The sequence below is a fragment of the Heliangelus exortis genome, chromosome 1 (assembly GCF_036169615.1).
Source record: "Heliangelus exortis chromosome 1, bHelExo1.hap1, whole genome shotgun sequence".
Taxonomy (NCBI): Eukaryota; Metazoa; Chordata; class Aves; order Apodiformes; family Trochilidae; genus Heliangelus; species Heliangelus exortis.
Window position 1 is genome coordinate 636,678 of NC_092422.1, and position 16,337 is coordinate 653,014.

A 16,337-nucleotide genomic window follows, 5' to 3' on the forward strand; every position below is an offset into this window, starting at 1 on the left:
TGTGAGGCTTTTTGGGAAGAAGATGGGAGGAGAGCAGCAGAAGCTCCAGGAGGAGGTGGAGAGACTGAAGGGAGGGGAAGATGAAAGGGGAGGATGACAAAGGTGTGGGGAGGCAGTTGGAGGTACCCCAGGAGCAAAGGATGTTGAAAAATATAAACATAGAAGGGAACTTGATGTCCTAGCTTAGAAATCTCAAATCTCTGCCCTTTGGAACTTGAAAGTCCATGTCCTGAAGGGGCCTCTTTCTTGGCTGCAGGCACAAACAAATCCTGTGGTCCAGAGGTCTGACTCGATGTGGGGAAATGAACCTTTAAATCAGCCCATTACAGGAAATTACTGATAAAAGTCAACAGAAGATAAGAAGAAGGAAGTGAGCATAAGTCTTCTGGTACAACTTTCCTAAGGTTGTTTCTGGTGCAGAAGGAGAAGAAAATTCTGGAATCTGATGAAGCTAAGAGTGAGGAAATCAGGAAAAATGGATGACTCAAACGGTCAGTGAGTGGAATACTTTGTTTCCAGCTGCATTTGGGTGATCCATCCTTTGGTATCAGTGCTCAGAGGAGGAGTTGGTCTGTGAGGCAGTGACCAGAACTGCCATGTCATGAATATTCCAGGACCACAAGCCAGAGGTCACCTTGCCAGGAGCAGAAAGGACAATTCCACACTCCCCACCAGCTCTGGCTTCACCCTATGGGCTTCTCTACCCAATGCCACCCCCCTCTCTGTGTTGTTTCATAGAATCCTAGAATTGTCTGGGTTGGAAGGGAGCTCAGAGCTCCTCAAGTCCAACCCTTGCTCCACTCCCCCCGTGGTTCCCAGCCCATGGCACTCAGTGCCACATCCAGGCTCTTTGGAAATATCTCCAGGGATGGAGAATCCACCCCTTCCCTGGGCAGCCCATTCCAATGCCTGATCCCCCTCTCCATCAAGAAATTCTTTCTAATGTCCAACCTAAACCTCCCCTGGCACAACTTGAGACCATGGCCTCTTGTCTTGCTGAGAGTTGCCTGGGAAAAGAGCCCAACCCCCCCCTGGCTCCAACCTCCTTTCAGGGACTTGGAGAGAGTGATGAGGTCTCCCCTGAGCCTCCTCTTCTCCAGCCTCAACACCCCCAGCTCCCTCAGCCCTTCCTCACAGCATTTCTGCTGGATCCCTTCCCCAGCCCAGTTGCCTCCTTTGGACCTGCTCCAGCACCTCAAGCTCCTTCCTGAGCTCAGGGGCCCAGAACTGGACACAGGACTCAAGCTCTGGCCTCCCCAGAGCTGAGCACAGGGGCAGAATCCCTTCCCTGGACCTGCTGGCCACGCTCTTCCTCAGCCAGCCCAGGATGCCATTGGCCTTCTTGGCCACCTGGGCACACTGCTGCCTCCTCTTCAGCTTCCTGCCAATCCCAGCTCCCTTTCTGCCACTCTCTGCCCAGCCTGGAGCTCCCCATGGGCTTCTTGTGGCCAAAGTGCAGGACCCAGCACTTGGCCTTTCCTCTCCTTGTCTTATTTTTCCTGCTCCTTCTACATCCCTGCATGAAGAGGTGGCATCTGTAGCAGCCCTGATGCCATCCTGAGCCAATTAAAACCACATCCCAGCCAGCCAGGTGCTTGCACTTTTCTCCAGACCTCAGAATATCTGACATCAGAGTGGTTTCTGCAGGGAATTTGCCCTCAAAGGGTCAGCATGAGGTGCACCACTTTTTTTTTTTCATACCTTTGCTGCTCTTTTCTTTTCTTCTGTTTAATCTCCAAGGAGAGAAGGCCAGAGCTCTGCTTAACAGAAGCCCCAACACAAGAAACCTTTGTTTTCCCCCCAAAAAAGGACAATGCCCCTTTTAAAGAATTCTGCCAGAGATTTTCTTACAAAATCTCTGTAGCTGTTTGAAAAGGCATTGTTAAAACTACACTTGATACTTCAGATTCTTCACATTTTTCCTCTTTATTTCCCCCTCTATGCTAATGGAACATTTAAATTATTCTGAATGGCTTTGTTTGGGGTTTTTTTTTAGGTTTTTTTTTTGCCATCAGAGCAGTCAGGCTCTTTCTGCACATGAAACCTTGAACCTCATTAAGTGTTTTCACACCAGACAGTGACAGCCATGCCCACACCCTGCATTTTAATCATGTAGCCATAATTAAAAGTGGAATTTTCCCCCTTTGGGTATCGAGATAGGACAATTTGATTCAGAGATCACTCCTGCTGCCTGATTATTTCCCTGAAGAACAGACAAAACAGCTTCACAGAGGATCAGAATCTCTGCCCCAGCTGCTTTGGTGCTGGCACAGTGACTCCAGACTGCACTGGGCATTTTTGGGGTGATTTTAGGGGCTCTCTGTGTTGTCCCCAAAGTGGGGTCTGTCCCTGTCATGGTTTGAGCCTGGCTGATGCCAAAGGACCAGGTGGATGTTGATTCTCCCTCCCCCATTTTGGGATGGGAGGTGAAAATCCACCCAGAACCACCCAGAACCTCGTGGGTCAAGACAAGGACTGGGAGGATTTCACTCACCACTTACGAGCAGAATTTTGGGGAAAAAAATCCATTTAATTTTTCAGTCATCAAACCAAAACAGGGCAAAGAGAAAACAAATCCCAAACCTTAAATACTTTTCCCAACCCTTCCCTTCCTCCTGAGCCCAAAGCACTTTGTTCCCAAAATCTCCACCCCCCAGCAGCACAGGGGAGATCCATCATCCCACTGCCCTTCCTTCCTCCTCAGGGTCTTCCCCTACTCCAGAGTCCTTCCTCAACTTCCCAGTGTGAGGTTTTCCCATGGGACACATTCCCTCAGGAGCAAACTGCTCCTGAGCCATGGACTGCTTCAGGCACAGTCATCTCCCCTGCCACGAGGTCCCCCGTGACTGCTGATCCATATCTGATCCATGACCCCAGATCCGTATCTGCTCCCTGATAATCCATGACCCCAGATCCATATCTGCTCCCTGATAATCCATGACTCCAGATCCATATCTGCTCCATGACTGCAGATCCATATCTGCTCCACAATCCATGACTCCAGATCCATATCTGCTCCTCCATGACTCCAGATCCATATCTCCTCCATACTTCTCCATGGCTGCAGATCCATATCTGATCCATGTTCATCCGTGACTGCAGATCCCTGTCTGATCCATAATCCATGACTGCAGATCCATATCTGCTCCTGCATGCTTCTCCATGACTGCAAATCCATATCTGATCCATGATCCCAAATAACTGCAGATCCATATCTGCTCCCTGATAATCCATGACTTCAGATCCATATCTGCTTCTCCATGACTCCAGATCCATATCTGGTCCATGCTTGTCCATGACTCCAGATCCATATCTGCTCCATGCTCCTCCATGACTTCAGATCCATATCTGCTCCTCCATGGCTGCAGATCCATATTTGCTCCCTGATAATCCATGATCCCAGATCCGTATCTGCTCCATAATCCAGGACTGCAGATCTATATCTGCTCCCTGATAATCCATGACCCCAGATCCATATCTGCTCCATAATCCAGGACTGCAGATCCATATCTGCTCCCTGATAATCCGTGGCTGCTGATCCATATTTGCTCCATGATAATCCATGACTACAGATCCACATCTGCTCCATAATCCATGGCTGCAGATCCATATCTGCTCCTCCATGACTGCAGATCCATATCTGATCCATGATCCTCCATGACTCCAGATCCATATCTGGTCCATGCTTGTCCATGACTTCAGATCCATATCTGATCCATGATAATCCATGACTACAGATCCATATCTGCTTCTCCATGACTACAGATCCATATCTGCTCCCTGTTCCTCCATGGCTGCAGATCCATATCTGCTCCCTGTTCCTCCATGGCTGCAGATCCATATCTGCTCCATGCTTGTCCATGACTTCAGATCCATATGTGCTCCATGATAATCCATGACTCCAGATCCATATCTGCTTCTCCATGACTCCAGACCCATATCTGCTCCCTGTTCCTCCATGACTGCAGATCCATATCTGCTCCACAATCCAAGACTGCAGATCCATATCTGCTCCTCCATGACTCCAGATCCGTATCTCGTCCATACTTCTCCATGACTGCAGATCCATATCTGATCCATAATCCATGACTGCAGATCCATATCTGATCCATGATCCCAAATAACTGCAGGTCCATATCTGCTCCCTGATAATCCATGACTCCAGATCCATATCTGCTCCATAATCCATGGCTGCAGATCCATATCTGCTCCTCCAAGACTGCAGATCCATATCTGATCCATGATCCTCCATGACTCCAGATCCATATCTGGTCCATGCTTGTCCATGACTTCAGATCCATATCTGATCCATGATAATCCATGACTGTAGGTCAATATCTGCTTCTCCATGACTCCAGATCCATATCTGCTCCATGATCCCAAATAACTGCAGATCCATATCTGCTCCCTGATAATCCATGACTCCAGATCCATATCTTCTCCTCCATGACTGCAGATCCATATCTGCTCCATGATCCCCCATATCTGTTCCAGCATGATGCTTCCTGTGCTGCTCCACATGGATTGCAGTGGTTGAGGCTGCCATCTCACCATGGAATTTAGGGGAAATTCCTCTTTCCAGGCACCTTCTCCCTCTCCCTCCTCACCCCCTCATTGCTCTCACCTCTGTTCTCTCTCTCCTCATCTCTTCCCTGAGGTCTTCTTGGTGCTTTTTTCCCCTTATTCCAAGAAGTGAATCTCGGAGAGGCATTTTCAGTGGTGTTCTCATCATCAGCCAGAGGTGTGGATGGATTTTTTGGAGCTGGAGGAGCTTCCAGCAGCAGGACTCGAGCACAGATCCTATGAGGAGAGGCTGAGGGAGCTGGGGGTGTTGAGGCTGGAGAAGAGGAGGCTCAGGGGAGACCTCATCACTCTCTCCAAGTCCCTGAAAGGAGGTTGGAGCCAGGGGGGGGTTGGGCTCTTCTTACAAGAGGCCATGGGCTTAATTAGGTTGGATATTAGGAAAAAATTCCTTACAGTGAGGGGGATCAGACATTGGGATGGGCTGCCCAGGGAGGGGGTGGATTCTCCATCCCTGGAGGTTTTTAAGAAGGGGCTGAAGGTGGCACTGAGTGCTCTGGGGTGGCTGTGGATTAAAGGTTGGAGTTGATGCTCTCAGAGGTCATTTCCAAGCTGGATCATTCTGGGATTCTGTCTCCCAGAATTTTCCCTGGGGAGGAAGGGAAATCACTCTCTCCAAGTCCCTGAAAGGAGGTTGGAGCCAGGGGGGGGTTGGGCTCTTTTCCCAGGCAACTCTCAGCAAGACAAGAGGCCATGGTCTCAAGTTGTGCCAGGGGAGGTTTAGGTTGGACATTAGAAAGAATTTCTTGATGGAGAGGGGGATCAGGCATTGGAATGGGCTGCCCAGGGAAGGGGTGGATTCTCCATCCCTGGAGATATTTCCAAAGAGCCTGGATGTGGCACTGAGTGCCATGGGCTGGGAACCACGGGGGGAGTGGATCAAGGGTTGGACTTGAGGAGCTCTGAGCTCCCTTCCAACCCAGACAATTCCATGATTCTCTGATTCTCACAGGAGCCACCCCCTCCCCAGCTGCAAAAATCCACCCCAGAACTGTGCCCAAGGTGTCTGCTTTGATTTGGATCTCCACAGGAAGGGGATCTGGGTGTTAGACCCCAAAGCTAGCACACCTTCCTGAAACACAGGGACACTTTTAATGCATAGAAATACATAAAATTAATTTATAATTATATTTTATCAGTTGTGTGCACGACTGGTGAGCTGGTTCTTTGCTCCTCCTCAAAGTGACAGGGCTTAAAAACTTCCAGTGCTTCCAGAGGAGGGGATTTGTGGTTAGCAGGGATCCCTCCAGCTGACAGCAATGCATTTTGGTATTCTAATAGCACATTAAATATGCTAATTGTCTGTTAATAAGAAGTCCAATTAGTCAGTGATTTCCACTCGAGGCTGTAACCATTCTCACCCCAAGATAAATTTGTGGGAGAACTCCCTTCCATCCTTTTCCTCCCTGTTTCCCTGTTCTTGATTCCTGGGGACACTTTTCTCTCTAATTCCCAGTGCTGTGCAAGTCCTGTTCTTATTCCTTGTGCCTCCTTCTTGTGTGATTTCCTCCCAGTTTGTTTTATTTTACTGAATACCTTACACCACCCACACTCCCTGGCTGGGGGTGTTGCTGGCAGACATCTCTATTTTCATTTATTAATAATGACAAAATTTCCAGCCCTCACAGCCCTGGAGGAAAGCCAGGAAATGGGAAATTAATGCCCACGTGGAGGAAAGCCAACACATCCAGGTTTTCCCCCTCAAGTATTGTTCCACCTAATTGAGGCACAGCACCCTCAGCCCAAACTGAGCAGCAGCAAAGGATCCAGGGGCTAAAAAACAAGAGAGGTCTCGTTGCCAGCCATGGATTGGAGCCAGGCTGGGAGGAGGAGAGCTGGGAGGCTAGTGGGCCCAGCCAGATCCTGTACTGGGAGCTGCCAGAGCCAGTGGGAGTGTGGCTGGGGGGAGGTGGTGTCTGCATCCCCAAATCCAGCCTGGGCATCCACCTCTGACATTCCTGGGGCTTTCAGGGAAGGGTTCTGCTCCCTCTGCCTCTGCAGCACAGAGATCTCACACAGAATCACAGAATTCTGGCTTGGAAGGGATCCAAAAGCTCCTCCAGTTCCAAGCCCTGGATGTGCAGGGACCCCTCCCACAGCCCAGGTTGCTCCAAGCCCCATCCAACCTGGGCTGAGACACTGCCAGGGATGGGGCAGCCACAGCTTCCTTGGGCACCCTGGGACAGGGGCTCAGCACCCTCACCCCAAACAATTTCTCCCTCCCCAAGATCTCCTCTCCATCTCCCCTCTTGCAGCTGGAAACCCTTCCCCCTCATCCCATCCCTCCAGGCCCTTGTCCCAAGTCCCTCCCCAGCTTTCCTGGAGCCCCTTCAGGCACTGGAAGCTGCTCCAAGGGCTCCCCAGAACCTTCCTTCTCCTTCTCCTTCTCCTTCTCCTTCTCCTTCTCCTTCTCCTTCTCCTTCTCCTTCTCCTTCTCCTTCTCCTTCTCCTTCTCCTTCTCCTTCTCCTTCTCCTTCTCCTTCTCCTTCTCCTTCTCCTTCTCCTTCTCCTTCTCCTTCTCCTTCTCCTTCTCCTTCTCCTTCTCCTTCCCTCCTCTCCTCTTCTCCAGACTGAACACCCCCAACTCTCTCAACCTGTTCCAGGCTCTCCCCACCCTCAAATTCCAGAATTTCTTCCCCATCTCCAACCTCAATCTCCCCTTTCTCTCCAAGTTTTAACCCGTTTCCCTTCTCCTCTCCCTACCCCCCCGTGTCCAAAGCCCTTCCCCAGCTTTCTTGGAGCCCCTTCAGATATTGGAAGGTTGCTCTGAGCTCACCTGGGAGCCTCCTCTTCTCCAGGCTGAACAACCCCAATCCCTCAGCCTGGCTTCCCAGGGAGCTGCTCAGCCCTCTGAGCATTTCAGTGGCTCCTCTGGACACCTTCCAGGAGCTCTGTGTCCTTCTGATGCTGGGGACTCCACAACTGGACACAGGACTCCAGGGGGGGTCTCAGCAGAGCAGAGCAGAGGGGGAGAATCCCCTCCCTCAATGCTCTCTGGGCTTCTGCTGATGCCCCCAGGACCTGGGGGGGTTCTGGGCTCAGCTTCAGCTTCTGCTCCACCACCTCCTCCAAATCCTTCTCCTCAGGGCTGCCCTCAATCTTTGATGCTGCCAGGGATGGCTCAGGATTATCCAGGAGAAGGAAAAGGAGCACAATTACAGCTATGAAATGGCAGGTAAATGCCTGTACCCTAAAACGAGAGCTTCCTTTTGGCATAAACCAAATAATTTATATTAATAACAACTTGCTGACAACAGACAGCTCCTGGCTGGGATTCCAAGATCATGTCCACCCTTCTCACCCTGGTTAGATTCATCCAACCTTCTGGCAGCACCTCAGTGTTTTACCCCTGACCAAGGATGCACATTTTTTCTTCAAAAGTGCGGTTAAGATTTGTTGTGGCTTTGTTTTATTTTTTTTTTTTTCTCAGAAAAAGGGCTGACACTCAGCCATGTCACCCAATACCAGGAATAAAAACCCTCTCTGCAGTCCCATGAGTGCCTGGAACTGCAGATGGAACCCTCACCCACCAGACCCAGGATCAGCTCTGTCGATTGCCCAGCCCTGCAGGGCCAACCCCAACCCGTTCAGTGTTTCCATGGCAATTTTACCACCAGGCTTTAATTCCCAGATCACCTCCCAAAGGCCCCCGGGGTGGCTCCCATTGTTTTCCAGGTTGGTTTTGTTTTATTTTGTTTCTGCACTGAGCTGGGATCACAAGGGATGAACCAAACGCAGCCTTCCAGCTCGCTGCCTCCCAGCAGGCACTGAGCATTCCCTCTCTCCTCAGCACATCTTGTGTTTTTTATTATTTATGTATCCTACACACCCTGTTCTCCTGCACCTCTCGGGTTACCTGGGGGAGGACACAACAATTCCCAGCTCTTTATTTCCCTCTCTCAGAGAAGGAGGTTGCCAAAAGGCAGCACAGGCAGTGCTGAGAATCCCTGCCAGTTGATTCCATGCTGCTTTTTCATAGAATCATAGAATCAGAATGGGCTGGGTTGGAAGGGAGCTCAGAGCTCCTCAAGTCCAACCCTTGATCCACTCCCCCCGTGGTTCCCAGCCCATGGCACTCAGTGCCACATCCAGGCTCTTTGGAAATATCTCCAGGGATGGAGAATCCACCCCTTCCCTGGGCAGCCCATTCCAATGCCTGATCCCCCTCTCCAGCAAGAAATTCTTTCTAATGTCCAACCTAAACCTCCCCTGGCACAACTTGAGACCATGGCCTCTTGTCTTGCTGAGAGTTGCCTGGGAAAAGAGCCCAACCCCCCCCTGGCTCCAACCTCCTTTCAGGGACTTGGAGAGAGTGATGAGGTCTCCCCTGAGCCTCCTCTTCTCCAGCCTCAACACCCCCAGCTCCCTCAGCCCTTCCTCACAGCATTTCTGCTGGATCCCTTCACCAGCCCAGTTGCCTCCTTTGGACCTGCTCCAGCACCTCAAGCTCCTTCCTGAGCTCAGGGGCCCAGAACTGGACACAGGACTCAAGCTCTGGCCTCCCCAGAGCTGAGCACAGGGGCAGAATCCCTTCCCTGGACCTGCTGGCCACGCTCTTCCTCAGCCAGCCCAGGATGCCATTGGCCTTCTTGGCCACCTGGGCACACTGCTGCCTCCTCTTCAGCTTCCTGGCAATCCCAGCTCCCTTTCTGCCACTCTCTGCCCAGCCTGGAGCTCCCCATGGGCTTCTTGTCTTGAACCTCATCCCCTTGGGATCAGCCCAACTCTCCAGTCTCTCCAGGTCCCTCTGCAGAGCCCTCCTGCCTTCCAGCTGATCCACACTCCCCCCAGCTTGGGGTCACCTGGGAATTTGCTGCTGATGGACTCAATCCCCTCATCTCAATCCTCACTAAAGATATTAAACAGCACTGGGCCCAACACTGATCCCTGGGGGACACCACGGCCGCCATTTTGATGCAGCCCCGTTCAGCACCACTCTCTGGGCCCGGCCCTCCAGCCAGTTCCTAACCCAGCACAGATGCCCCTGGCCAAGCTGTGGCCTGACAGCTTTTTCAGGAGAATCCTCTGGGAGACGGTGTCAAAGCCTCTGAATTTTTGGGGCTCTGAATGCTTTTTGCCATCCAACCTGGGGTCAAAGCATCCAGATTGCTTTGTCCTGAAGAAACAGAAGCAGAACACGAGGAATGGGAGCAGGCTGGATGCAGCAGGGACTGCTGAGCTGGGGAAATGCCATGAAAAGATCTTCAGCTGCCTCTGGCTTGGGGCTTCACGATGGGAAATCCTTATCCTGCAGCCTCTGGGCACTCACAATGTTCACAATTATGGAAAAATTCACAATTGTGAATTCTTTGTCCCCCTTTTCTGCCCATGGTGATCCACAATTTAGCAAAACTTAAGAAAGTTGTCAACAGAAGAGGTTTCAACTAAGGAAACTTAACAAAGCAATGGGGAGTAAAACTTAACAAAGGTGGAAACTGTGTTACCCTCATGTGCCCAGATAAGGTTAGAAACAGAGGTACAGAGATAAAGATAAGATAAAGATGATAAAGATGATAAAGATGATTAAGATGAAGGTAAAGGTAAGGATAAGGATAAAGATAAGATAAAGATAAAGATAAAGATAAAGATAAAGATAAAGATAAAGATCAAGGTAAAGATCAAGGTAAAGATCAAGGTAAAGATCAAGGTAAAGATCAAGGTAAAGATCAAGGTAAAGACAAAGATATAAACATAAAGATAAAGATAAAGATAAAGGTGAAGGTGGAGGTAAAGATAAAGATAAAGATTTAAAGATGAAGAAGAGAGAGAGAAGATCTCACCACCCTTGGATCCATCATGATCTTGGTAGGAAGTTCAAGTCCTTGGATGCCAGGCTCACATCCCCCATTCCCAGTCTGCCTCTTTTATGCCCCCTGACCCCCCCATTTTTGGGGGGGCTTTGGCAAATCTTGCACTTGGACCCCTGCAGAGGGGCTGACAGAGCAATAATCCTTTTTTCTGCACAGGTCTCCTCTCCAGTGGCTTTACCCAGGCAACACACAAGATGTCACTCTGCCTCCTTATGGGATAAGGACAGTGTCCTCCTCTCAGGGTGGCCACCAAACTGAGCTCCCCTTGCCAGGCAAGTGTTCACCTTTTTGGGAGAATAAAAAGGAGAGAATAGGGCCCTGTTTCTTAGGGTGGTTCCCCAAATGAGGGTCTCTCCTTGAGAGAACAGAGCCCAGATGGCTCCTGGATCCTGTGCACCCCAGCAGAGTCCACTTTGTCAGCTGCTGGGAATCAAATATTCTTTTTTGGGGGATTCTACACCTTCTTGGCCACCTGGGCACACTGCTGGCTCATGTCCCTCCTCCTCTTGACCAACATCCCTGAGTCCTTTTCTCTTTGGCAGCTTTCCAGCCACTCCTTCCCCAACCTGGGACATTCAGACCCATCCCAGCCCTCACAGGAACCTTTCCTGGGTCACTTCTCAGGAAGTGACCTCCTCCCCCTCCTCCTCCTCCTCCGCCTCCTCCTCCTCCTCCTCCTCTCCTCCTCCTCCTCCTTCTCCTTCTCCTCTCCAGGCTGAACACCCTCAACTCTCTCAACCTGTTCCAGGCTCTCCCCCCCCTCAAATTCCAGAATTTCTTCCCCATCTCCAACCTCAATCTCCCCTTTCTCTCCAACTTTTAACCCATTTCCCTTCTCCTCTCCCTACCCCCCCGTGTCCAAAGCCCTCCCCCAGCTTTCTTGGAGCCCCTTCAGATATTGGAAGGTTGCTCTGAGCTCACCTGGGAGCCTCCTCTTCTCCAGGCTGAACAACCCCAATCCCTCAGCCTGGCTTCCCAGGGAGCTGCTCAGCCCTCTGAGCATTTCAGTGGCTCCTCTGGACACCTTCCAGGAGCTCTGTGTCCTTCTGATGCTGGGGACTCCACAACTGGACACAGGACTCCAGGGGGGGTCTCAGCAGAGCAGAGCAGAGGGGGAGAATCCCCTCCCTCAATGCTCTCTGGGCTTCTGCTGATGCCCCCAGGACCTGGGGGGGTTCTGGGCTCAGCTTCAGCTTCTGCTCCACCACCTCCCCCAGGACCAAATGATTTTTGGGTTACACTCAAAACCCCTCCCTCCCTCCCACCCCCTGTCCCAATGTTTCCAGACCCCTCTGAACACCCTCAGCAGCCCAGCACAATCTCCTGCTGAGTTTGTCAAGGGAGCCTCGAGGAATGGATCCCAAAGGAGCATCCAACCAGCATGGAGCCATGGATCCCAAGAGGTCACCCAACCAGCCTGGAGCCATGGATGGGTTCCAAGAGGTCACCCAACCATCCTGGAGCCATGGATGGGTTCCAAGAGGTCACCCAACCATCCTGGAGCCATGGATGGGTTCCAAGAGGTCACCCAACCAGCCTGGAGCCATGGGTGCCATGGGGCCACCAACCACCCTGGATCCATGGACACCATGGATGGGCCCCAATCCATGGACACCATGGATGGGTCCCAATGGGACATCCAACCAGCCTGGAGTCATGGGTCCAATGGGATACCATCAAGCCCAAAGCCATGGATTCCATGGAGACATCCAACCATCCCAGAGCTGTGGGTCCCATGGGGACACCAACCACCCTGAATCCATGGATGGGTCCCAAGAGGTCACCCAACCAGCCTGGAGCCATGGGTGCCATGAGGCCACCAACCACCCTGGATCCATGGGTCCCAATGGGGACACCATCCATCCCAGAGCCATGGATTCCATGGAGACATCCAAACACCCCAGAGATGAGGATCCCATGGAGACACCAACCACCCTAGATCCATGGATGGGTCCCAAGAGGTCACCCAACCACCCTGGATCCATGGGTCCCAATGGGACATCCAGCCAGCCTGGATCCATGGATTCCATGGAGACATCCAACCACCCCAGAGATGAGGGTCCCATGGGGACACAAACCAGAATGAATCCATAGATCCCTTGGGGACATCCAACCACCCTGGATCCATGGGTCCAATGGGGACACCATCCATCCCAGAGCCATGGATGGGTCCCAAGAGGTCACCCAACCATCCTGGAGCCATGGGTGCCATGGGGCCACCAACCACCCTGGATCCATGGGTCCCAATCCATCCATCCTGGAGCTGTGATCCTGTGGGAACCAGGGATGTGTCCAGGGAAGGAGCAGGAGCCTACACCACAGGGACCCTGAGGCCACAAGGTGGCACTGGCACCTTGTCACCCAGCCTGGTGGCTCCAGCCAGAGGCTGCAGGGTGGGTGCACCCAGGGCACCCCCACACACACACCCCAAGTCCTGCTGCAGGTTCTGATCCCAATGGATCTGCAAGGAGGGGATGGGAATGGATCAGAAATTGGGTCTTTAATGATCACCAAAGGAACTTTGTCTTGCAGGAGGGGTTTTTTCACCCTCAGGTTCTTCGGGATTAAGAAAAAGCAGAATTTTAATGGTTTTATTATTATTATTATTTTATTTATTAATTAATTTTATGGTGAGCCACCCTGTTAGAGGGTTGTCCCCCCTGGCCATGGCAGCAGAAGGGGTGCTGAGGTCACTAGCTCCATGTCACCTTTCTGGTGGCCATCAGGAGAGCCCCCAGGGTGACCACATCACCAGAGGGGTTTGGGTTCCCCCATCCCAGCCTGGGGAACCCCATTGATCCCTGGCAGGAACAACTCCTCTGCACCTTATCCCAACAGAGGAGGTGGCATTGGAGGAGGACAAGGACTTTGGGGGGTGGAGAAGCCCCAAACCTGCTGTGTGGTTGCACAAACCAACCCAGCAGAACTTTGCTTTTTTGGCTGCCCCCACCTGGACCGATTCCCCCGGTTTATTTGCAGATAAAAGGTTTATTTTCCTTTCCCAGCACTGCAACCACAAGACAAACACAGCAAAGCCTCTGTGGCTACTTCCTGCTCGGGCCAGGTGCCTGGGGGACCTTGGTGGCTTTTGTCCTCACACCCTTGGAAAGCCCCACGGGCACCAAACGCCCGGCTCGGGATTCACGACAGACTCAGAGCCCCCGAGGGCTCCTCAAAACTCCCCACACCGTGGCTTTTGTACCCAAGCTGAGGTCACGGGAGATCAGGAATTGGTCGTGGAGCTGCTGCTGTCTCCAGTGCCAAGATTTCCAGCCCTACCCTGTGCCTCACATCCAGTATTTCTTTTTTTTTTTTTTTTTTTTGGATTAGAGTTTGGCGTCACCGTTGGGGCTGCGGCGTGGCGGATGTGTTTGACTTCTGCCTGCTGGTGGAAAGGCCCCTCCGGGGCAGTTAATTGAGCTGTAATTAAAAGCATTCATTATGTCATCATTAACAGGTTGAGACGTGCGAGGCACCAGGTCACCCACAGCCTTGTTTTGAAGGATGAAGCTGTTTACTGCCCCTCCACGGAGCCATCCCAAACCCGGACAGGTTTAATAGCGGAGCCGAAGCCAAGGGACCCAGCAGAAGCTGAGAAAATCTCCTTCCCCTCCAGCCCTGCACCCTCATCCCGGGGTAAACACGTTTGGGACCTGCAGTACAAAAGGCCAAAGCTACAGTCGACAGCAGGAAGGAAGCAGGAAAAATTTCAGCATCACCATCCGGAGCCCGGAGAGAACTTCGGGGACGCGCGGAGCCCGGTGGCCCCGGCCAAGCTCGGGCTGTGCTGGGACTCTGTGCCCTCTGTGGTGCTGCCCAACTGGGGGATGTCCTCAGCTGGAGGAAAATCCATCAAGGATTTGTGTCCTCAGTGCCCCCCTTGGCATCTTGACCCTCACAGCCTCCTCCAGGCACTGGCACAGGGAGGTACCCCGGGGATTGCCACCAGCATGGACTTTGCTTGGAGAAGAAGAAAATGCAACAACTCCCCCCTTGGAAACCACCATCTCCTTTAATTCCTCACCAAAAGAAATAAAAAAAAATTAAAAAAAGAAGAAGTGAGGCCCAGGCCAGCTCAGAAATGACAGGCTTTTAGCACCAAAGAAGTCTGCTGACTTGTCGTGAAGGTGCATGGAGCTCGACGCTGGGTGATCTGAGGAAGAAAATGTTGATTTTTTTCCTTCTTGGGGACCCTGCCAACCTCCACAGGTCACGGTGGGACAGGAGCTGCCTCTGCCATCCCTGTCTCCCCAGGGCTCAACCAACGTGGGCTCACAGATCCCACCCTGCCATCTCTTGCCAGACAGGAGGTGTGACCTGGCCAGGATGTCCCCACCAGGATCACTTCCATGGGGACTCCCAGGGTCACCTCCTGACCCCCAGAATCACCTCCTGACCCCCAGAATCCCTTCCATGGGGACCCCCAGGATCACCTCCTGACCCCCAGAATCACCTCCTGACCCCCAGGGTCACCTCCATGGGGACCCCAGGGTCACCTCTATGGGGACACCAGGGGGAGGTACCCCCAGGGTCACCTCCTGACCCCAGGATCCCTTCCATGGGGACCCCAGGTCACCTCCATGGGGACCCCCAGGATCACCTCCTGACCCCCAGGGTCACCTCCATGGGGACCCCAGGGTCACCTCCATGGGGACACCAGGGGGAGGTACCGCCAGGATCACCTCCTGACCCCCAGGATCACTTCCATGGGGACCCCAGGGTCACCTCCTGACCCCCAGGATAACTTCCAAAGGGCCCCCCAGTGTCACCTCCGTGGGGACACCAGGGGGAGGTGTTTCCCATCCCATTCGGGGACATCCCGGCTGGCAGCCCTGTCCCCGATCCCCCGAAGCAGGAGGGGAGGGATCAGCAGCAGCAGCAGCAGCAGCAGCGAACTCGTCCCCAAATCCCAGCGGTGTCCTGGAGCGTCCCGGAGCGGGGCTCAGATCATGGAAACTCTGTTCTTGATGTAGACGTGGTACGGGTCGCTGCGTTTGTCGACTTTTCGGGACCGGGTGTAACCCAGGATGAGGCTCCCCACGGTGGCAGCGAAAAGAGTCATGACGAAGAGGATGTACATGTAGGAGTTGTCGTTGCGGGACGCGGCGGTGGCTGCGGGGAGGCGGTCGGAGGGGCAGGGGATGGCCCCGTGCAGCGTTTGGTTCAAGGCGTGAAGCACAGCCTGGAGGCTTTGGTGCCAAATGGCGGTCCGGTTCTCCTCCTCCATCTCCTCTCCCAGCCCCTGGAGAAAGGAAGGAACGGGGAAAGGGAAGGGGGGGACTCAGCTGGGGATGTCCCCCCAGGGACATCCTGCCCGACCCCAAAGTGGTCCTCAAGGCACCTCACAGCAAGGGTAGAAGGAGGGGTTTCCAAGCCCTTTGCATCCTCAGCAGCCCCCTCCCCAAATTTCTCCCCCCCCCAAAGACAAAACAAAGCCCCCAGAATTTTATGGGGTTGTCCCCACAGCAGCAGTGGCCCCCAGGGACATCCTGCCCGACCCCAAAATGGTCCTCAAGGCACCTCACAGCAAGGGTAGAAGGAGGGGTTTCCAAGCCCTTTGCATCCTCAGCAGCCCCCTCCCCAAGCTTCTCCCCCCCCCCAAAGACAAAACAAAGCCCCTAGAATTTTATGGGGTTGTCCCCACAGCAGGAGTGGCCCCCAGGGACATCCTGCCCTACCCGACCCAACCATGACCCCAAAATGGTCCTTAAGGCACCTCACAGCAAGGGTAGAAGGAGGGGTTTCCAAGCCCTTTGCATCCTCAGCAGCCCCCTCCCCAAATTTCTCCCCCTCCCCAGACAAAATAAAGCCCCCAGGATTTTATGGGGTTGTCCCCACAGCAGGAGTGGCCCCCAGAGACATCCTGCCCTACCCGACCCAACCATGACCCCAAAATGGTCCTTAAGGCATCTCACAGCAAGGGTAGGAGGAGGGGCTTCCAAGCCC

At 52.9% G+C, this 16,337-nt stretch overlaps 2 protein-coding genes across 12 annotated transcripts in view; one reads left to right on the top strand and one right to left on the bottom strand.

Annotated features, from left to right (window-relative positions):
* KCNE3 (potassium voltage-gated channel subfamily E regulatory subunit 3) overlaps positions 1-15,648 on the bottom strand; it is a 97,090-nt gene extending 81,442 nt beyond the window's left edge. The window contains exons 1-3 of one of the 11 annotated variants that reach the window (XM_071756984.1): positions 15,012-15,648; positions 14,888-14,926; positions 14,382-14,799 (exon numbers count right to left, since the gene is read on the bottom strand). In XM_071756984.1, the coding sequence (XP_071613085.1) occupies positions 15,334-15,618 (285 nt within the window). In that variant the 5' untranslated portion in view covers positions 15,619-15,648 and the 3' untranslated portion in view covers positions 14,382-14,799; positions 14,888-14,926; positions 15,012-15,333. Of the gene's footprint in view, positions 1-14,381; positions 14,825-14,852 lie in introns of those variants that run through there. The other 10 variants (XM_071756747.1, XM_071756905.1, XM_071757246.1 and 7 more) reach the window with 10 other exon arrangements.
* The window catches only part of SLCO2B1 (solute carrier organic anion transporter family member 2B1), a 238,989-nt gene that overhangs the window by 76,737 nt on the left and 145,915 nt on the right, over positions 1-16,337 (top strand).